At 41.8% G+C, this 22,979-nt stretch overlaps 1 protein-coding gene across 1 annotated transcript; it reads right to left on the bottom strand.

The window, feature by feature from the left end:
- Positions 1-923: 923 nt before the first annotated feature.
- TARP (TCR gamma alternate reading frame protein) lies at positions 924-18,082 on the bottom strand. The gene is made up of 6 exons (XM_075418610.1): positions 18,037-18,082; positions 17,604-17,915; positions 12,820-12,864; positions 4,387-4,677; positions 2,874-2,945; positions 924-2,105 (listed from the first exon to the last, which is right to left on the bottom strand). Exons 1-6 carry the CDS (start codon positions 18,077-18,079, stop codon positions 1,972-1,974), a joined length of 897 nt encoding a protein of 298 aa, XP_075274725.1. The 5' UTR covers positions 18,080-18,082; the 3' UTR covers positions 924-1,971.
- Positions 18,083-22,979: the final 4,897 nt, after the last annotated feature.

The following is a 22,979-nucleotide window of genomic DNA, read 5'->3' as shown; positions in this document are numbered from 1 at the left end:
AACAGTATATGTCTGTATAAATAGACGTCAGGGACATGTGAGCAGTTGCAGATGTAAAGCCTGCAACTGTGTACTTGCAAAATCCCAGAAACTGTGAGGTGATAGCTATGTTCAGCATGGTTTAGGGTTGCATGTAGGCAGTTTTTTGTGCAAAAAGCTTAAAAAGCTGTGTTTTCTCTCTGTTCTCCTGCACTACATGGACAGCATCTTTCAGTTTTCATGTATGAGATGCGACAAGTGGATTTGGGGATCATTTTAGTGAAAGAGATCTTGGTTCATTAATGCAATCAAGCATTTCTCTAGCAGGGATAAAGGTAAGGGGGATAGGGACAGTAATATCAATGATGCTACTAAAATCTATGGCAACTGCATTCAAAAAATACCTTTGTAGCTATTTTATTTCATTTTGATTGGAACCGAGCCTTAACAAATAATAGCATGGGATATCAGCTGTTTCTCAAAAGTAATTTGATGAAAGACTAGACATCACGTCTTTCTTTGTATTGAAGAGTAACGTGATACTGAGGTCAGCAGTTAGTTGCACTGGCTTCAATATGCAGATTGTAAAATAGCTTGTAAGACATGCTGTTAGTAAAATGGCTATGGTTGTTATAGCGAAACCTGGCTTATGTTCTCCTTCCCTTGCTATGGCGTGAGCCCTAGAAGACAGGCCTGTTGTGACAGCAGTGCGTTTCCCCCTGGCTTGGCTTAGCTCATCAGCAGAAAAGATGTAACAAGCTGGCTTTTATTGTTCTGTGTAAAAGTGTTCCTGTTTAATACATTGAAAAGCAGAAAACTGATGGTTTTAAGGATCCTTGGTTTTCCGAGGAGTGTACACGAGCAGAGAAATGAATCGGGTTTTCTAGCCATCTTGGTACATGCCGTGGAAATGCCGGAGAAGAAACAGAGGCCTCACAAACGCACCTGGAGGAAAGCCTTTATTGCCATCTACGTCCTTACAGATACAGTGAGCGTAAATGCTGCAGGCACTTATCTCCAAACTTATGGCAGGATTTTGCCCCAAGCTAAGCAAATGCTTTGCCCCAATATGTCTACTTTGGATTTTTCTGCAGAAATTTTAAAGGAACTGATTTATGGAACTTGGAGATGGAGAGTTCAAAGTCCAACATCTGCAAATTTTTCCTCTGTTGTGAAAAAATTTTCTCTATCGAAGCTTCAGATTTAAGATTTTGCTCAACTTAAAAAGGTATCTCTAAACAAGATGATGTTCATGATCATTACAATTGTTTTCTTTCTTTAAAAGTACACTGTGCAGATTTTCCATCTGTGTCACAGTGCTGGTGAGAGGCCTAGTGGATTTTTTCCATTCCTGGACGTGTGTGCCATAGAATTGCTTTTATGCTCATCTAACTTCTTCATTCAAATAAGTTACATCCACTTTTTAAAATGGTGTTTGACTGACTTAAAACACATATCACTTTAGAATATTTAAGTTCTGATTTGATGGATACATGAGGATTTCAATAAATCATTGAAAGTAAAAATGAACAAATACTTGTTAATTTACAGCACAGCAGTGCTCCTAATTAAGCCTTCAGTGTAAAGACAAAATGCATCCATGCCTTATCTGTCAGAAGCGCCGTTACACTTCTAAACTTCGTGTGTAACTACTTTTAACACGAGTACCGTCCCCATTTTCCAATATGGACTTTGGACTGAAATCCAAAGTGTGTACCCTTTGAAATCCAAAGATGTTGAATTGAAATCCAAAGTATGCAACCTTACTCCTATTGCCCACCTCAGTTCAATACTGAGAAAAACAAAGAAAATCAGACTGATATAAAAACATTAGCAGTAAAGCAAAACAAGCCCTATCCCCTAATGCCAGAAAATCATTTGGGGATTTTTTGTTGTTGTTACATCTAACACTGGGAGCAGGGGAGTCTATACCGGTAAGTATATAGCAAAGCATATTGAAGGCAGTTTTGTAAGCCTTTCCTAAACCAGCGTTTATGCTTTCTTGCCTTGGTGCTTGGTTGGAGCCCACATTCTGTAGATGAAGAAGAGTACGATGAGATAGTACATGGAGCTCTTCAGAAGAAGGACGATGTACACTAAATATGCTGTCCTGTGCACTAAGTGATCTGTAACAAACAGAAGACAGAAAAGTCTTTTTAATGTCAATATTGTACAACCTCCTAAAAGATGGGTAGAACTGGGAGCATGTCATTTGCTGCAATTACATTGATTCCAGTGGACAGCATATAAACAAATATACATATATATATATATATATATATAACAGTCCTCTGAGTGGGTTCACACTGCTGTTAAGTTCTAGGCCAAGCACTTTCTTAGCACTTGACTACCTCTCAGTGCTGCTGGGTTATTATTCTCTGCAAAGGCAAAACACAGTTCTAGTGCTTCCAGCAGTGATTACCAGTAGCACTGTGTTTGCCTGAATCCTTTCGTGTTGAATTTTTTGAACAGAAGTGCTCTCAACTTTGCCTAAATCCGCATTCAAGCTAAAAGAAAGTTTCTTTGCTTGAAGTGCTGGGCAATTGCTAGACGGATGGAGCATCAGCTGAAGTGTTAAACGTTTACCTACTTCAGGTATTTAAAAAAGTGGCACCTAATGCGGGCTAAGTAGTACCTCAAACAGCATCTGCAGCATCCTAGTAAAGCTCCTAATAAAGCTGCCTAATAAAGGTTGGAGAGGCCCTTCTTACAATGCTCAAGAGAAGTTAATTCAGAGTAGCGTGGAAGCATTTTGAAGTTGCAGACCCCAGACTTAAAAGACTTCCTGTACACTATTTAGAAAGATCATTTCAAGAGGTTCTGAGCATATGCAACAGTATCTAGCTCTTGTGTGACATGCATCGCTTTCCCACATTTGAATACATTTTAATTACCTCTATTAAAACCAGTGCTGTTTCCAGGAGAAGTCGTACAGTCCTCTCCCTGCAGAGTAGTTTTTGTAGAATCTAATGGAAAGAGAGTTTAAATGCCTCAATTAGGCTTTTCTTTAATTTTAACAAACATATATCGAGAAATACGGGAAAAAAAGGCAGTACAGTAACAGTGCAATGGGAAGTTAGTATTAAACAACAACAACAAAGATGTTCAAGATCTGTTTGCAGAGAAGATGTTGACGGGCAGGATTCATTTGCAGAGAGAATCTGAAAGGGAAAAATGCTCATAGAGAAGTGACTGGGTATTTGGTGCCGTAAGTCGGAGGTTTGCCTTTGCCCTTGCAGGAATGTGTCCGTTAGGGTGTTCCTTGGCAGCATCTCTTTTATTTGGAACTGAAGTCAATTCGACCACCTGATCTGGTCGGTGACGTAGCTGGAGTCTGCCTGCCTTCACAACATACTGTTATTATAAATACAGAATAATTTGCATGGGAAGGACCTTAATTAGTTTGTTATTTAATGGTTGTTCAACGCTAAAGAATAATCTTGAGGAGAGTATGATCTAAGGTTCACCTATTGGGAATCTGCTGTTTTGGTGGTGGTTTATTCTCTAACATAAACCCTTCTTTGTGCTTGAAGCAGCAAATTTGTCTTTATTCTTGGTTATGGTGTTTGTATGCATTGATACATGGGCTTAAAGACACCTGTATTACATCCCTAAACACATCCTCCATCTAAATAAACTTAAATCATGTTTTTGTCAGAATATATTTTGGAGGTTAAAATGTAATGGTTAGTTATGGCCGTGCCCTCATCTGTTGGAGTTACGCTAATTGATAGTAAGTTGAACAGAAGCAGGTACTGAAAAAAAATTAATCTCAACCAATATGGGCGGATTTATCTTTTCTGAAAGATATTACCATGATTTAAACAATTTGCATTGATTATAGGTTACTTTTTTGCGTTGTCTTGCAGATTTTGTTTTGCATAACCTTTCCGCAATTAAATGAGATAGCATGGTTTTTGCATCACTAGTGCTGGACTATGAGTAAGTAATATATTTAAACTTTGCTCTACACCCCCAATAACCTTGTTTTTAACTCCTTAGTTTTTTATAGCTGTGACTGATGTGAGGGGATGTCAGAGGGATTTACATCTGTAGGCCATGGATAACAGAGAGGTAATACCGTTCTCAGAAACTTCCATAGACTGGAAAGTAACAGACATGGCTCAACGCCGACCTTCGGCAGCTATGCTAGTTTACACCTGATGAGGTTCAAGAACTGCTCTTTTGCTGTTACAAAGGGAAGTATACACGGGGAGCACAGTGCAGGCTGGGTTACTTTTCCTCGGAAATCTTTGGGAGTTTCTCCAGATGTGTATTTTAGCTACTGTTGTGCCGAGGAGCAGATGCTTTCAGGAACAGCAATAGAAAACATTATAATTTTATTGCAAAGAAAAAGTGACATCTATAATAATAATAAGAATGAAATTTTTGAAATGTAGTATATACCTTGTGTTGGCAGTGACGACTGTTTGCTTTCATGCTCGTATTTGCAGTAATAGTTCTTGTCTTTGTTCTCTGCTGGTACAGTTAACCAGCTGCCAATTGAGTACTCCTCCTCTTTTGTAGACTTCCAGGTGTCTCCTTTTACTACGTTGTCTGTTACCTCTTTTTCTCCATCGGTCCAAGTCACTCGAATAATCTCTGGGTAGAATCTCTCAATAAGGCAGACATATGTTATCAGATTTTTGTGTTTCTTATGCAGAATTTCAGAGTTTACCGGTGGAGAACTTACTTTGTCTGGATTGGTTATTGGAGAAAAAAATACACAAAATAGGGAGTTAGAAGATCAATAGTGTACAGCAAATAAATACACAGCCACAAAATACAAATTCTGAAGAGCAACAAACTAGAAGTCTTATTAACAGATGTTTTAGCTCTCTAATTTGTTATTAAATATTTAGGATGGGAATAGAAATGTGTCATGCATGAAAGGAGTTTTAGGTAATAAGATGGATGAATTACAGCTGTTCCCATCCTTGAAGTAAAAAGTTTTTGACTGAACTGGATGAGCCTGGCATTCAAACACACTTTATATTAAATATTATTTCAATGGACCGAAATAGCAAATTTTCATTTTCAGTCAAAACCAGTTACAATACTATTTAGAAAATATGACTTTTAACCTTATGTTTAAATGTGTTATTTTGTAGAGAACTAAAATGAATAGAGGCTTTTAGGAGTTTGGTACAGAAAATCAAGCTCAAAATCAGAAGACAAGACTCAGTTCAAATATTCTAAACTCATTCTTGTTTAGACAATATAGCGTCTTCCAGAGTCCAGAGAATGTTTGATCTAAGCTTTTATACTTTGCCATGTGCATGAAGTGACATTATTTAAGTCTTAAATTGTTTAGTGGACACTAACATCTAGACAGCTTCATTCACGCTTCTTGTCAAGCAGCACATCCGATAGAAGAAGACTGCAGCAGACTAGATCTACTCTTTAATACTCTATTATTAGAGTAGATTAAAAAGTATCTCACAAAAGATTTCTGGAGTATTTTATTAGAAAAATAAATTTATGTCTGGTTATTAAACACCTTAGAAACCTACTAAAAATGTTTGAAAAATTATTTTTGAGAAATGTTGAGAAACTGAAATGTTGTTGAAGATATTCATAACCTCCCTTGAAACTGAATTAGAAAACTTTAGGTGAGTACATGAAAGCCTATATCCCACAGCCTTCCCAGCAATACTGCTATCAGAAAGTGTATTTGTCTGCACAAGTCTTTGACAGTTATTAAATAATAGTGATAGTTCCTAAAAGAGCTTTGTTCATTTATTTGATGAAAGGAATTTAATATTGCTTTATAATGTTTATACAAAAACAACTGCCTGAAAATTATGTCTACAGAATGTTAAAGGTAGACAACCTACCTTCCAAATCTTTGCAGTTTTATGTCCCCAGTATGTCTTCACTACTAATTAATGAATATCTGCTATATCTTATTAATTTTTTAAAAGCTGGTAGTAATTTTGTGTTTGTTTTTTTTTAAAAAAGGCAACAAAAAATTATTGTTGTCATTTTTTGAAGACATTCTGTGTATTTAGCAGGTGAAGATCTTGATAAAGGTAGGAAAATGGAATCACAGAATGCCCTGGACCCCAAAGGATGGCAATGCTGTTCCTTTAATACTAGATTTGTTTAAATGTTTTGAATTAACACATCCGAAAAGGAAAACCAAAAACTAAACTAAAGCAGAAGAACATGCTATATCTAGGTAGCATTTCTATATCCAAATAGCATATCTATCCATACCAGGGTTGTTGTAGGTGATGTGCTTTGTGAAACATGTTCAGTGTGAACAAACGTGAATATATTTTAAGTGAAAAGTGAGCCGTTTCCACAAGCTAAGTGTGTGTAATCTCCATTTCTTTTCTCTCTCTGGAATAAACCTTATGGTATTATGAGGAAGAGTCCAAATCATCCAGATTTTGTCCATACAGAGAAGACTTTTTGATATTATAGAAGTAGATAGTATCTTTAAAAGTCTATTTTAGTTAAACATGAACTTCTGCAGTGCGTGTATAGTTAGGGCTCAAGGAAAATAATTTTTGTCTATGCTTAACTGCAAGAGAAGACTAGGTACAGTTTTCAAAGTTGACTTTTGTTGTATAGAATGTACTGCTTAAGGTGATTTTTTTTTTAAGACAGCAAAGAGATTTTAGGCAATCATCTCCTTACACCACTCTTTCTCTTTAGATTCCTGTGCACATCTCCACCACTGAATCGGAGCAGCGAGATGCACAGGGTTAAAAGTGTGGTCTGGCCGAGTTGTGCAGGTTTCATGCATTGTGAAGAAACACATTAATATAAGCATGTATTTTTGTAAAAAAAAGCTTCCACCTTTCTTCAAAGTGATCTGGCTATTCTAGAGCAATCTTTTATATTGCATCGCCCCTAAAGCAACTTTGTGATTCCTCAAAGTATTTTATACTCCGTGTTTAACAACAAAGATGACCAAAACATAAGGCTGTCTACCTTCAAAAAGATAACCCTTAAGTTAGGAATTTCCTTTGTTTCGGAGATTTGTCATTGCAATGAAGATGTGGACTGAGTTCTGCTGTACCAAAAATAAAATTGCTACTAGATTTATTGTTCTCTAACATTAATTTAGGGGTTAATTTTATCCTCTTTATGCATCAGTCTGCCCAGGGATGCAAGATTAAACTAATTTCTAAAAAGATTTATTAGTTCCAGATTTGTATATATTCAGAAGACCATGATGACACTGCACTCTGCAAAGCCTCATGACTCTTTTAGATGTTTCTTTTAGATTTGCAAAGCTTGGTAAATTACCCTGACTAATTTCCATAGGCTAAAATTTAATTGTCTAGTTTGATGCTATTCTCTTGGATTATCAAATCTAAATAGAGAGGCAGGGAGAGACGTTTCCAGCTGCTATTTCATCCCACCCATTTTAGACACTTCTATTAAGATGGAATAATTTCCACTTCCGGAATTGACAATGTCTTTCCATTTACTACTATAAACAGACCCTAGGTGCTTGGCTTAAATGAAACACCTAAATTGTATCAGAATACTGAGGAAACATATTGCCTGAATAACTGTGACTGCGTGCATGCGTGGGAGAGTCTCATATGCACACATAGATAAATGGATGACGGTGGAGAACTGAACAAAGTAAGTTTTACGTATATGAGTGTGTATATTTGTTTGTGTGTGAATATATATCTCTCTCTCCAGATACCAGATGGAGAAAAGAATGAAAACTCGCAGAATTTGCTGTAGATTTTGATGTATTTTCAGGCTGATCTGTAAAGTTGTTGGAGTCAACAAGATGGTTTATGCTGGCTTTTCTCAGCAAATGATCTGTCCTTTCTGAAGAATTTTAAAGTCATGAGCTTCCACTCCACTGTCTGTTTTGTTTTAGCTACACTTTCACAAATTTTGCTGTTTACTTTGTTAAACAGTTTTCTAAGTCAGGTTTTAAGAGGCAGATAGGTCTTACTTTTCAAAATAATATATAAGCTTGTACAGATATTTCTTAAGCGAAAATATTTTTTCTTTTTTTTGTAATAATGCAGTGAGCCTGCAAACCATTGTGCAAATACAGTTCTGGAGTGAGGCTTGTAATCAATGAGCTATTTACAAATTTCAGTTCAAAATATAAGTTTTTATGATTTAACTGTCGAAAGTTTTCTCAATTAAATTCCTCTACTGTTTCTTTATAAGTATCTATAAATAAAATTTATAAATAAGGTCAAAGTGTTCTTAGCTGATATTTTAATTCTCGTTAGTTTAATGATCCCATAAAATGGAGCAATTTTGTCTGATACTCAAAGCTCCTCAGTTGCCAGTCAAGCCCGGGACATAGCCTAGTCCTGACCTACTGTGAGTGTCCCCAGATGCCTTAAAGAGCTGTCAACCTTCACTCCCAAGCTTTCCCATTACAAAACTTTAAAAAAAAAAAAGTCTTTGGAAACACTTACTGGAGACGATGAGTTTTGTGCCAGAACCAAATATCTTTTCAAGCCCCCACTGGTACATTCCCTTACAGAAACTCCTTGGCACATTTCGGCCAGACAAGGACCAGATCTAACAACCATCATGTGAACAATAAGAATCTATTCGTTTGGCTACATGAATGTAGAAAATTTTAAATCAGTCTCAGCTAACAATGCTATTTCCAAAGAGCCTTTAGTGATTAGTACTTTAAATTCAGTTTCAAGCTAATCTTTGCAATCATTTTATTTAAAAAAATATGAAAACAAACTAAAATTGTTGTTGTCTGGGGCCTTAATTGAGCTACCATATATCATCTAGATTTTTTTTCTAGAAAAATTATTATTTTCCCAGGACGGTGAGTTTTTTTGACCACACTATTTAAAAGCAAAACCATGGTAGACCACTCTTTAACTGAATTAATGAATGGCAGTTCTGAACAGCCACGACTCCTCTCCAGCCTAGCGGAAGGACATTTACTCATTTTGGGCCTGATCCTCTGCATGTTGAGGTTACTGTAAGCTGCCTAAATGGATGTGGGATCGGGACTGTTCACCCTCAAATCCTGCTGCACTTGCCTACATGATGATGTTGGAGGTAGTCAGTACCAAAAGGCAGCATCACACGTGCATCTGTGCATACTGTATGAAAAGCATCAACGTCCCTCATTCCTGTGCATCTCCTTCCCCAGGGCCTTAGGGCTTCTCCCCAGAGAAAACCATGTGCACCTCAGATGAAATCCTGCCGACACTGAAACCAGTGGCAACATTTCCAAAGGTCCAGGATTTCACCCATATTTTAATCTTCTGATCGTTTGTTGTCTGCCTGCAACTAACCAGAGCTGTGGTGCATCCAAGAGAGCTCAGTTCCTCTTGGTTGGAATGAATCATCTTTGTTAGGACAAATCCACTGGGAAGGACCTTCCCCTTGACCAAACAGAGGGATGCAGAGTTTCAGCCATGGTTTAGGGGATCTGTTGGCACAATGTTTTCCTGTATAGCACCTCTATTCCCCCTGCCTTGAGGCCAAGGGATGATCTATAGCCGCATTTCCGAGTTGCCTCAGCCCTGCTCCTCTGGGGAGTAAGCCTTGCACAAGGGAATGCCCTGATGTAGCCCTGAGTATCCAAAAGAAGTTACAGTTCAACTGTTTATGGTGTATGTGAAGTTCTATAGTTTACCCCGACTTCTCTTACACAAGTGTTTGGGTGCTAAAGAACTGAATTTTGCTACTGCAAATTCCACATCACTTTTCTATATTATACTTTTAAATCGTTATATTAATCTGTAGTATACTTATCAAATAGCATATCGCATTCTCTCTCCTCAATTTTGGATTATCAGAATAAGACTTATTTTCTTAGATGTTAAAAAACTTACCAGAAACAATAAGCTTTGTGCCAGTTCCGAAGACTTTGTTAGTTCACTGTATACAAATGCTTTGCAAAAACCCCTCCTAGTCTGAATGTTTGTAAAACCTCATTTTGTGTCCTAGCCTAGCCTGATTTTCTTAATAGAAATGCACCTATTTCTTCTGAGACTCTGATTTCTGTAATTAAAAATTCCCTTTCAAAATGGTCTGTGGATGAACCTGTGTTTGCTCATACAGCAGATTTCACTTACATTAGTCTTTCAGATTTAAATAAATAAGCTTGCACATGCACAAAACCTAAAGATTTGGAATACTGACAAAATGGAGGATGGATCCCTAATTTAAAAATGGGCATTCAAAATCACAGAAATATTTAAGCAGATCCCATGCACCTGAGATTTGTAATTTCCTAGACTGACACTCCTTCAGCGTTCCCTGAGGTTTCTGTGGAAAACATGAGGAGCAGTAATGGTTATCACCTTGACAACAGGGGAAATAATGCCTTTATATGTGGGCATATACATCTGTGTATGAATATGTATCCTACAACAAGAACCTAGCGCTGCATGCTATCACTGATTCAAGCTGATCTTTTTGGGCCATGGCTTTAGGTTCATAGCGTCATAGACTATCCCGAGTTGGAAGGGACCCATAAGGATCATCGAGTCCTCGCAGGACTACCTAGAACTAAACCATATGACTAAGAGCGTTGTCCGGACACTCCTTGAACTCTGATAGACTTAGTGCCGTGACCACTTCCGACAACAGAGACCGTTATGGAATGGGGGAATGTTCACACTGAAACCTGTTTGTGAACGTTGCCTTAAGAGCATCAGATACTGAATTCATCTTCTTGCCCATGAAATCCTTGATATTTTTGTTAAAGCCATTAGCAAATGTACCTATTAATATTAATCATGATAAGAGGCTTTCACTCCACAGATTTATTTTGAGTGGCCACGTCTTCCCTTATTTATGTCTTACAGCTCCATCCTTCTGCCTAACACTTCTTTACATTTTCAAGTCTACTGGGTTTTGGTTCAGGGCTTCATGATTTCCCCTGTTGAAAAAAATAATAGTGCAAAGTAATGTATAGAGTAACCTTCAACATTTTGATTTAAAAGGGCAGAAAATCAGTTTAATCCAATTTCAGGCAATGTATAAATATAATGTAAGTATAATCCAGCTTTATGCAACACATATTTTGTAACACATAATTGCAAAAAATTATTGGAGCTTTTTGAACTATTGAACTTCAATGCATTTGATGAAAACAAGGTAGATACTTTGGTAATATTTAGGACATAACATTTTAAGAAATCAAATATTGCTGCCAAAATTTCTGCTGTGAAATTATTTCCTACAAATGGTACTGAATTGTTCTTTTTACCACTTCAAAGTAAGTTAGCAATGTGATTGTACGTTTCCAGGGAGACCCAGCTGCAGCTGTAGAAGAAGAGATGGCAGAGGGAAACCAGCCCCACGCTGGCTGAGCAAGCCACTTTGCTTCTGAGCTGAAGGGAAAAAATTGGATTTGGAGAGGCTGGTTCAGTCTTCGGTTCAGTCTCGGCTTCCCTGTTGCGACATTATGAGTGCCTAAATTCCCTGGAAAGAGACTTACGGAAGAATCCTGTACTGCCTGCTTACATTGGATTAATATTCCCACTCTGCTCTAAGCTTGTAAAAACTCATCTATTCCACCAAAACCACCAAACCAGCCTCTCAAATCCCAGCCCTTCTGTTACCTGCATTATTGCAAGTCTCGAGCAAATTTCTATTGGTCAGAACTAGTTAAAAGAGACCAACAAGAACAAAATCAAGTTCATTACAGATTGGTGGGAGTTTGGTTCGTTATATATTTGACTCTTTCAGTATAGATCTGGGAAGCGATTCTGCTCAAGCTCAAACCCTAACGATTCAATTGAATGAGGTCACTTATGTCAAGTCCTATTTTTTCTCTATTTCTTTCCATTACAAGTAACTTACTGAGCTAATGTTGGATAGTGGCCTCTGAAAAGATGTGGTGCACATCTTTCATAATTTCAAAGCTGTGATGAAATACCTGATCTTAAGTGTGAGGTAACTGTAGCCCTTTTACTCTATAAATCAGTCAGAAGCCTTGTCCACATAAAGACAAAATCCTACAGAATTAGAGTGATGCTTGAAAATAATATATTTTAAACTGTAGCTACTAAAAGCATATCAACTACCTGATTAAGAATGTAAGGCTTTTCACTAAAACAACACACTCATCCTGACATGGATTTTTCTGTTAAATGATAGTTATGATTTACTTAGTCTTTCTGACATAAATCATTGAGAAGAATCTTTGCTTGATATGCTAACACAAGTTTATGTATTTAACCAGGCTTAAAACATTTGGTAGCAATAGTTCCTCTGCCTTGTGTTTGTGTAGTTTTATACTCTAGAATTATGGAATTTAAAGCACATTTAATAGGATTAATTTAATAAGATTTTTGTCCTCCACTTTCCGTCAAATTAAATGTCTCTGCAGGAAAGGCAAAACAATGGATCACTTCTTCATATACATCTTATTACGCAATAAGAAGAGCATTTGTAGGTACTAGTGTACTTATACTGCCAAAGTGCTCTGCACGTGACAAAAATAATTACAAATGAGGGATTTCACTTTTACTAGCCTAATTAAAAAAGGATTTTGGCAATGGCCATTGCATATTGCTCTTTGTATTGGGAAGAGGTTTTCTTTTTCTACACTTAATTCACAGCTTATGCCTGGACACTACTACAGGCCATATTCCACCACATTTTCAAGGAGGAGTGTGATCAAAAGTGACTCAAAATAGCTCCTTTTCAGAAATGTTTGTGATCTTAAACAACTGCATTACAAATACTGCACGGCTCACTGTAGGAATGACAAGCTGGGGAGGGGAATCCCGCACAGGGATGGTGCCGACTGCGGCTATAGGCAGGCTGGATGCCCTATGGGACGCTGTAACACTCACCTGTATGACCACCCCAAGCTCCTATAGCTTATTGTATGGAAAATAGCAAGTAACTTACCTGACACAATGAGCTTTGTACCGGCGCCAAACAACTTGTTGTAATAACCAGTCACAGTGAACAAAGTCTTTGCAATAACAGTGCAGCTCTACTGTCTTTATATGGGTAATAACATTCTTTAAAGAAAATCAAATTTGCTGTATAATCAATTTTTAGGCCATAGAAAAGCAAAAATGGAGCAGTCGCCTAAACTAAAAAAAAAGAGAGATGGAGTTTTTTGAGAGTATATATGTTGTTAAACGGGCAGGATTAATTTCAACTAAGTTCAGTCATCTGAAAGTTTAGATGGACGGTGCAGACTGAGAACCTTGGCTCCCTCTCTGCTCTCTGGAGAGAGGCAGTACCAGCAGAAGATCTATTTGATTGGACATTGGCCAAGTAATTTGCTCCTTATGCAGCCCATAAAATCAGACCCATAACTGGTGAACATTCTGCTGAGATCTGAGCAGCACAAGACCCCCAACCAATATTTTTGTTTTTAGTAACATGAAGATAAAGCCTGAATGGAACTGAACCTCCCACTAACCAGATACACCATTTTCAAATAGTCAAAATTAAGCTAACTGTTTTTATCTCAGATGCTTAGTCGTGCCAAATCACAAGCAAGTATCAAAGCACCTGAAGTTTACTTGAAGCAAAATAATTTTGATTAAGTAGGTCAAACCGTTTTGAGCTTAGCATTCTTCCTTAATAATGGTAATAACTGATAATAAGCCGTTTCTGCAAAAGCTAAAAAGAGGGAGTATCCTTTCTTCTATGTGTATCTTCAGACAGTTCTGGGCATATCTCAGGTAAGTAAGTCTTTTCATTTGGTGTAGTCAGACTTTGTCTCAGAGGAAAATGTTTGGCTTTTCAAAGAATCTAACTCAAAAATTTGACACTTTTCTTTCCGAATTAATTAGAAATATCACAAGGTTGAATATGCATGTTTAAAGACAAAAATATCTTTCAGTTCTCTGAATGCTATCTTTGCCATATTTAAATATATCTCTAATAACAAATTAATAATGGGGTTAGTTATACATCTGTGCTGCAATAGTTGTGTTTCCCCCATTTCATACAGAAATACAAAACAATTACATTGTGTTCTGCGTAAAGAAATGCTGTTTAAGAGGAAAATCATACAAAGCATTCAGTAGGGTTAAAACTAGCGGGAGCTAAAATAGCAGGGCACTTCATGCAGCCAGTATCTAACTGTGTTGAAAAGCATTTCAGAAACAGTTAAGTTTTATCTTTGGTACTTACTTGAAACAATAAGCTTAGTTCCAGTTCCAAATATTTTGACATCGGCATCCCACAATCTGATAAAGCTTAGCAATATCTCCTGCACTGCACCTTTACCCACAGGCTACAGAAAACGCCTCTCTGATTTAGAGCTTGGTGATATATCTAGCCCAGTGCAATAAGTGAATTTTCAACATTGACTAGAGTGCTATTTTTAGAAACACTTTGATTTTTGTAGTGAGTAAAAAGTTCAGGTTTTTAAACACAGCATTTTCTGAGAAGGAAGCAGTGCGGTGCTTGTTTTGTACCTATGTTCTAATCCCTTAGCTCTGGGATTTCTCTAACAAAGATCTGTTGCCTCTGGTCTGGTAGGTTTTCTCTGAGGTAACTTCTCTTTGCTGTTTTAAGAAGAAATGCAATTACATTATGATTCCAAAAGAAAATTAAGAAAGTTTAGTAGTTATTTGTGGATTCAAATACACAGGTAAACAATTTATTTCCTAAGTGTCCCATTTTGGGAATTACTTATTGTGTGAAAGTACCTGAAATAAAGTTTCATCAAACATATTTTGAAGCCCGTATTTTAACTGCAAAGTCCATGTTCTGAACTGGCTTATATGCATAACTAAGCTCCTGCCTTTGGTAAGTGGTTACACTGTCACCTTTTTGGCAGAAGCAGCTGCCTCTGCACAGGCACAGTTTAATTGCAAATTGCAGCAGAGAACATGTTTGGTCAGAGGCATGGAGAGCATTTTAAATTTCTCTGAAACTCCTCTGCTTCTCATGAACTGACTTTTAGACACCTTGGTAATATGTATTTTCTGAGCAACACACTCTAGGCACTGCCATATACTAGAAAAAGCATTCATCCTCTTGATTGCATAGCTTCACCACAATGAAGAATAATACAAATGCAAAAGTAAACCAGTTACTTTCAGCAGGACCAGAAACTAGAAACTGATTACATCCAGCAATTTTCCTTCCCAATCGACAGACTGAGCCACCCCTAGCAATAAGAAACTTTTTGCTTCTCTGACTTGCTGTGCTGAGAGTAAACTTTCAAGCAGTTTGCTTTTCTTTCCCAAAACAGGAATGAATCCATCCCAATATTTAAATTTTTACCTCTCCTCGTTTTTCCCTTCCTGTGTCCTTAATACGTAGGTCAGTAATCAGAGGTGGCTTCTCTATTCCTGAAGTCAATGTATTTCTTGCCCATCAACCCACCCAACTGGGGCACAATGCGCAGTTCACAGCTAAAACATGATTTATCAGGCAGAAATTACTTTTTCTACAGTCTTTCCTTCTTCATTATCTGAGGACTCTGTGAAAATCGGCTCAGTAATAATGGTACTTACTAGAGACATTTAGCTTGGTTCCTGAGCCGAAGTGTTTGATCCAGTTGTTCCACACTGTGTTTTGACTTTGCAAGAAGGTAACATGCTCTCTTGCTATGCTTGCTATGCCGTTGCTGAAGAAAACCCTAATTTTTTCCCAGTCAGCCTCAGGAGACGGAGTGAAGGCCTGGCCCTTGGCTGCTGGGAGAATGTCAGGAATTTCAGACTTACACCTGGTTGTTCAGCTGATATCTACTGCACTTCAGAGCAAATCTCTTTTCTGAAGTGTTGCAAATTTGTTACATAACGCTTCTGCATTACACCCAAGAATTAGGTGAAGGTTTCTCTTGAATTTTGGACACAGAAATGGGTATACAGGGCTGTGCATACTAAAAAGACACATACCTTCAGGTAAGGATCCTGCTCTTTCCCAAAGGGGTACACCCCCTCTCACCTGCAATTGAGTGACATCAAGTAATACTAGCATGCAGTTCATTTTTAGTTGTCTTCATACAATGCAGCACAGGGAAAGGAAGCAGCACCAGCACCATAAGCATCATTAAGGTGTCCGTATGCTGCAGGTTGCATTTTCCGCCCCAGGTATGTGGTTGTTTTCTGCCCATCTCCTGGAATCGCTCCAGGCTCTGCAACAGCAGCTCACCGGCATCTTTTCATCTGCTAGCTGGTGGGAGAAGGAGGCTTCTCCTTTGTGCACAGGTGTCTGACAAAACAGCCCAAGATAACACCAGAGGAGTCACCGCTACTGACGATCAAACAGCCTCCATGCTTAGTCTGCTCTTCAAAAGAAAAGGAGTTTGAGTGCTTCTAGGATCTCATGTGGCACACCGATTACAAAACAAAGTTAAGAAATTAGGATCTGTGGCTAGAGGGAGGAACTAGACCAAGGGTGAAGGTCTTTCCATTGAAGTAAGTGTAACAAGAGCAGTTGTCTACTCTGATGGCTCCTGGGCAGAAACATCGTCATCGCAACCACAAAGCAATGGCAGGAGTGACGTAGACAGAGAACAGTGCTGACTGGTCCTTCTCCTGACGTGTCTTTAGACACACAGTCAAGTAGGCCACCACCGTCTTGCCTGCAGTTGCTAGGACTGTTGAGTTATGGTCATGACCAAGTAGCTGGGAGGTCTCATAAGAAGAAAAAGTGAAACACTGCATATTGCACATACTTGTCTAACTCGCCTGTATGATCTGGGCTTGGAAGAATGAGCACAAAACTGACCTGCAGCCAACTGGGGATGTCATACACCTTTGAAATTGTTGTCTCCATTTTCATCCCATAAGATGACTATTCTTTTATGAGTTGCACTTCAATAAACCAAGTGACAAGAGTATCAGGGCACCACAGCAGAGGAAAATATGAAGGAGAGGCCTGATGGTACAGAAAAACCTCTGTGGATTAATTTCTCAGTCATGACGGCCAACATGTATTTTGAAGCAGTTGCTGGAAGGGAAGCATTACACATGAGACATAAATATGAAAAATTGTTCTTAGCCATGGAAAGCTCTTTTCTTTGGTACCAGCTTTGGTTACTCTATCTCCAACTTTTTGGGTGATTCAGATGTGTCATTACAATGACGAACAGCTGTGACACACAGACATCAGTAAGAAGAAAGATGGGGAAAGGAGCTGATACAGTTCAAAAAACAAAGAACAAAAATGCCCACCTCCAGATCTCAGGAAGAATAAGTAGAAAATATTCCTTCTCTGACAGCAACTGACTCCTGAGTGAAAATAACACTCCTTTTCCTTTGCTTTAAATTTTACAGACATTCCATTTTGGTTGTCTTTGCCTGGCCAAAGTCTTCGCAGGACTCCAGTACCCAGTAAAACGTGCTGACCTCTTTCCAGGAACAACAATATGGAAAAGTGCTTCCTTTCCCTTCAATAAATCCTTGCAACCAGTTCGCTGACATGCTTGAGAAAAAAAGAGGAGAAGGTGGAGCAGAACAAATGGGTTAGGTGTTGGACCTCCGCCATTGCCGTGGCACTTTGCCCTTGCTCATTCCAAATCCCTGCCTTTCAGCAGCTGATGCTTCCAAGGAGTCCATCAGCACCAAGCATGTCCTGCTTCTCCAGAGCCTGCGCCTGTGGCCAGGCAGCTCACCCACACTGGGGCATGTGAGTTGGGCTCTTGCAAGCTGTTTGTGGTTGAGACGCTGAGGGAGTATTTGTCTGGGTGATCTCTGAGTGCCTACTGCCGTGAGGTTCCCAGTAGGCGCAATAGTAGGTAGCAGTGTCGTCTGCCTGGACATCGTTTATTGTAAGAGCACACAGCTTCTGGGGAGAAAGCTTTGCAACCATGTACTTGTATGCTTGGAAGCCCTCATCTACTACTTTTGTCTTTGCTATGTAGAGTATCCTCTCTGGAGCTTTATTCACCTTCTGTTGATACCAGTGTATGACAGTGCCATCAAAATCTCCAGAGAAGTCTTTGAAGTGACATTCCAGGCGTACGCTTCCCTTAGACTTGGTGATGGACAGAGGGCTCTGCACGGGAATTTCTTGTGCAAATCCACCTAGGGAAAAACAAAGAGGAGAAATGCTGCCGTTAGCTGGAGCTGGGGGATGAGGGCAGATGCCTGTTAGCACAGGCACGGGTGCCTGTGAGGAAAGGGAAGAAAGCGAGAGAGGACTTACAAGAGCAAGCGGCTGTGGCCACAAGCGCTGCCAGCAGCAGCATGTTTGCTTGTCAGGCTCTGCTGCCGCTGAGACGGAGAGGAGAAGGAAAGGGGCCCTGGTGCAGGGTGAGCAATGGCAGGTGGGAGGAGCAGGGGACTCCCTTGGGTGGCAGCCGGAGACAGCACGCATCAGGTGAGAGGAAGGGGTCCCCTGAGGTCCTGCGGGGAGCAGTGGGGATGGGGGAGCAGGTGGGAAGGGAAGGGAAGGGAACAGGGAGACTCTCCCCTGTCTGTGGCTTTGCTCTGTGGAGACACCACAGACAACTCGTGAAGGTCAGGGAGTGCTGGTCCAGTGTGAGACCTCTGCAGTGTGCTAGAGGTAGTGAAAACGCTGGAGCTGGGTCTCTGCATGGTCCACATCAATCTTGCTCTCATGAAATGGGCACAGTGATGGCACATGCTGAGACGAGGCTGAGGTCCGGTTCAGGAAGTTTTCCAACGCCATGACAGGAGCACAAGGGAAGGATCCCCGAGAACAACGGCAACGCTGACTGCTGCAATGCAAGTGCGTTGGTGGTGGATGCTGGAAGCCACTGCACGTAGAAGGCAGAAAACAAGAAAAAATAGGGCTGATTCACGGAACTAAGAGGCACCCCTTTGCAAAAGTCTGAGACTTGAATGTTTCAGTACATCTCCTTCCTTCCATAAAAACCCCTGTTAATCCTGCTTACCGTAAGTTGAAATGAAAGAAGCGGATGGTTATAAGCAGCACATCATCACCTGTGGTAGACGGGAGCCTGTAAACTCTGATATAAACTGGTCCGTGTGGGATTTTGTGGTATCCAAATTAGGTAAACAATATGTAGAGCAGGGAAGACTGTAGTGGGGAACTTACTCTTAGAAGCGCTAGGCAGTGGCAAGCCTTCCATTGCTACCACCAAGGTCCTTTCTTCAGCACGTCGTCTTCCTTTTACTGCCCTCTCTTTCCTAGGGGAGAAGAGTGGCTGCACTAGAACATCAATGCAATGTTTGGCCTCTCAAGAACTACTAGATTTCTGCCACGGCTCTGCAAACAGCACCAAAGGAGCCAGTGAGTTTGCAGGGCTTATGTGCTGACTCTTAAGGCTGTGAAGACTTCCCTTGCCCTTGAACTAGGAGGTGTGTGTTTGAAGAGCAGAGCGCTAATGAGGACCCAGGGTTTGAAGAGGACACTTGTGCAAGCTTAGCTGCTCTTTTTGGGCAGCAGAGAAAGCTTTGGGCTTCCAGCAGCTCCTATCAGATGGAGTGAGAAGACTCGGGGAGTGGCACAGTTACAACCCTGCGGTTCAGATGTTGAGGTTCAGAGGGTTTATTTTTGCCTTGATGATCTTGGAGTTTCTGTCACGGTGAGGGTCCCAGTACGCGCAGAAGTAAGTAGCAGCGTCGTCTGGAATGACATCTTTGATTGTAAGAATGCACCGCTTCTGGCTGGAAACTTTTTCAACCATGTACCTGTTTGCTTGAAAGCCACTTTCAACCGAAGCTTTCCCTCCTGAGAAGAACAGGAGTCTCTCTGGACCTTTCCCCTCCTTCTGCTGATACCAGTGTATGACGGTGCCATCAAAATTCGTCCCTAATGCTTGGATTTCGCACATCATCCGTGCACTTCTTTGGAACTTGGTAATGGATATAGGGGTCTGCACGGGAGTTTCTTGTGCAGATCCACCTAGGGAAAAAACAGGACAAATGCTGGCGTTAGCTGGAATTGAGGGGTTTGGGAAGATGCCTGCTAGCACAGGCACGGCTGCCTGTGAGGAAAGGTAAGAAAATGAGGAAGGACTTACACGACCAAGCGGCTGTGGCCACAAGTGCTGCCAGCAGCAGCATGTTTGCTTGTCAGGCTCTGCTGCCGTTGGGACGGAGAGGAGGGTGAGAGGGAGCCCAGAAGGGGAGAGGCTTTTGTGGGAGAAGGAAGAAACTCTCTAGAGCTGTCTCCAGCGATGGGTCTTCTGTGCAAAAGCAGATGGGGCTACGTTTGCAGAAAGCCCGCTCCGCTGCAGGCTGGCCAATGCTAAAATCGGTTGGAAGGTTGTAGTCCGGTTTGCGGTTCAGGTAAATAGGAGAAACGTTGGCAAATGCGAGGATGGCAGCCCTGGAGAAGGAGAGGCAGAGCCCCTGAGGAAGGGCTGCGAGGGAGAGCAGCTGGCGCTCTGTCTTGGGGCATGAAGGTCTCAGCCCGGAGGTGAGCTGGGTGGGCGGTGAGTGCGTGGCGTCAGCCAGAGGGGTGCGGAGTGCCCGAGGCGGTGGGAGGCATTCCCCCACCCCGTCATGGAGCTCCTCTGGCTGCTGCAGCTCAGTGGAGGACAAACGCGAGCCCGCTGAGGGCTGCTGCCAGCAGCCACCACAGAGCGTGGGTCCCATCCGGACGAGCGTGGCTGGTGCCGCGGGGCGCTCCCCGGTGAGCGGTGAGCCCGGGCTGCAGCTCACCCCGAGCGAGGGAGAAGAGCGGCTTCGGCCTCCCTCCTGCGGGCAGTTGCCCACATGCAGCAACTGGTGGTGAGCAGGGGTTGCTGACGGGCTTGGAAAGGTGCCCGTGAGCGCAGGGCTGCGGGGAGAAGCAGGCAAGGAGACACAGGTGCCTCTGCGTGATGGCAGTGGAGAGGGTCCCGCTCTCCCCAGGAAACCACCGTGGGAAAGTCTATTTAGTTTTCTCTCAGGCCTCCCTGACCGGGATGAGAAGGAGAAATGACTTAAGGACCAGCAGGAAAAGACCAAGTGAGGAGGAGGAGAGAACTGCGAAACAGACTTTCAGGTGAAGGGAGGAAGGCTCAAGGAGAAGGTCACCCATCCCAGCAGCATCCCAGGGCAATCTCCTGCCTGGGCAGCTGTCGTTAATGAGAGTGAAAACTGCCTTGGCAATGGGACATCGAGGACCTGAAAGCAAACCCCCGCTGCCAAAAACTACCAGGCCATGTATAAAACGGTAGCAACATGAGGCTGTTCTTCTGATGGCAGAGCAGAAACCTGTCAGGTGCCTGATGCCAGGTGAAGAGTAAAGGAATACGGTAGTGGCTGGGTCTCACAACACTTAATGTCTATATTACAGATGCTGTCTAGGTTTTCTACTGTAGCTTTTTAACATGGCAAGTCTCCCTGTAGACATATTTACAGATCAAACATGTTGGTGTCTGTTTCCCGAGGACACATGAGGTGGCTGGAGTTGTCTTCAACAACATAGCTTTCAAGGCTCAAATAATCACCAGCAAGACTTGTCACTGAGGAAATGGCCAACAGCCATTTAGCAGGTGGCTTCGGTATCTAAAGCTGGCTAAATCACTTGGCCTTTGTAAATGAATGCTGTCTACACCTGGTTGCCTTCCTCACCTTCCTCTCTCTGTAAATGGTTTGCAGGATTGGTTGCTCCATCACCTTCCCAGGGATGGAGATCGGACTAACCTGCCTGTAGTCCCCCGGGTCTTTCTTCTTGCCTTGCTTGAAGAGAGGATTTGAAGAGAGGGCTTGTTTGCTTCTGGTTTTCAGGAATCTGTACTGAGTGCTGTGACCTTTGAAAGGGAACGGAGAGTGGGTTTGCAATGTCATTTTTAGCATTTCCATCTCACATTTGTTCACACAGACAGGCCGGCCGCGTTCGCTGTCAGGTGAGGGCTCTCTGTACAATCAAGCCTCCATCTGCAGAGCAAAGCCCCACGTATTTGCCCTGAAGTGACTGTTCCAGAGAAGTGTGAGTACTGAAATAATACGCTGATTACCAGCATCATCCACGTAACAGTGGTCACAATGAATTGTTGAGAGGGGTGGAACAGGGAAGTATCTGCGTTTCTGGTGGAGTTCAGAGCTCGTGGTTCAGAGCACAAAACGCCTTTTTGTACGGCTGATCTTTGCCTGTCTAACGCTGTGATGTCTTGATAAGACCAATAAGCACAGTAGTAAGTGCCAGAATCCCTCGGGGTTAAATAATCTAACGTGAGATCATAGAGGGGCTCAGTAGGATGCTTCCGAACCTGAAACCTCCTTCTATCGCTGCTGTCATCAAACACAGGTGACTGTCTCCACACGTACAGGATCCTCTTTGGCGGCTCTCCAGGAAGCTGCTTGTACCAGTGCACGGTGTCTTCGGTGCTCATTTGGCACGTCATGCTGGCAGAGCTGCCCTTCACCTGCCTCTGCAGCTCTGGGATTTGCACCGGCACTGCCTGCGCGTCTGCACCTGGAAGAAGCGGAGACTGGTGTGAGGGGATGAAACCGCTGGAGTTTGGAGCCAGGACTGCATTCTCGGCAGATGCGATGGAGAGGGGAGAGGCAGGAGGGCTTACGGGAGCACAGTGAAGTTGCAAGCAGGACTGGAAGCAGCAGCATGCTCCCCGTGCGGGTGGGACCTGGAAATGACACACAGAGACAGCAATGCTGTGAAGCCCTTTGGGTGGAGAAAGAGTCAAACGACTGGGAGGAGGAAATGACTGATTGGGCACATCCAATGGTGGCTCTTCAGCTGGCTGCCATGGAGGGGGTTACATTTACTGGCAAGCTAAAGCTCATCAGTAACAGCATAGAAAGGGACTAAAATACTCACTCTGAAATCATTTTTTTGCTACGTTCCTCTCAGTCTTGTGCTGCTGAGCGCAGCCATCAAAACTGACGCCGACATCCTGGGCATCAGCCTGCCGGGGTGTTTGGGAGGCACGAAGGTGCAGTCGCGGGTCTCTGCAGTTGGGTGGAGGCAGCTTTCTGCACAGGCTGCCCATGCTCTGCCAGCTCTGTGGGACTGCCAGTAGGCACAGCAGTAGGTACCTTCGTCATCGGGGTTGGCGTCCTCGAATGAGAAAGCACAGACATTGGTACCTGTCTTCGAGGAAGAGTGCTTGTTCCTGTAGGAGCTGTCATCATAAATAGCTGGCCCTGATCCGATGTGGAGACTCTACTCGGGAGCTTTGGAGAGCGTATGTCGGTACCAGTGTGTACCCA

Source organism: Opisthocomus hoazin, chromosome 4 (genome assembly GCF_030867145.1).
Source record: "Opisthocomus hoazin isolate bOpiHoa1 chromosome 4, bOpiHoa1.hap1, whole genome shotgun sequence".
Lineage (NCBI taxonomy): Eukaryota > Metazoa > Chordata > Aves > Opisthocomiformes > Opisthocomidae > Opisthocomus > Opisthocomus hoazin.
Note: the sequence above shows the minus strand (reverse complement) of the source record. Positions and strands in the feature narration are given on the sequence as shown.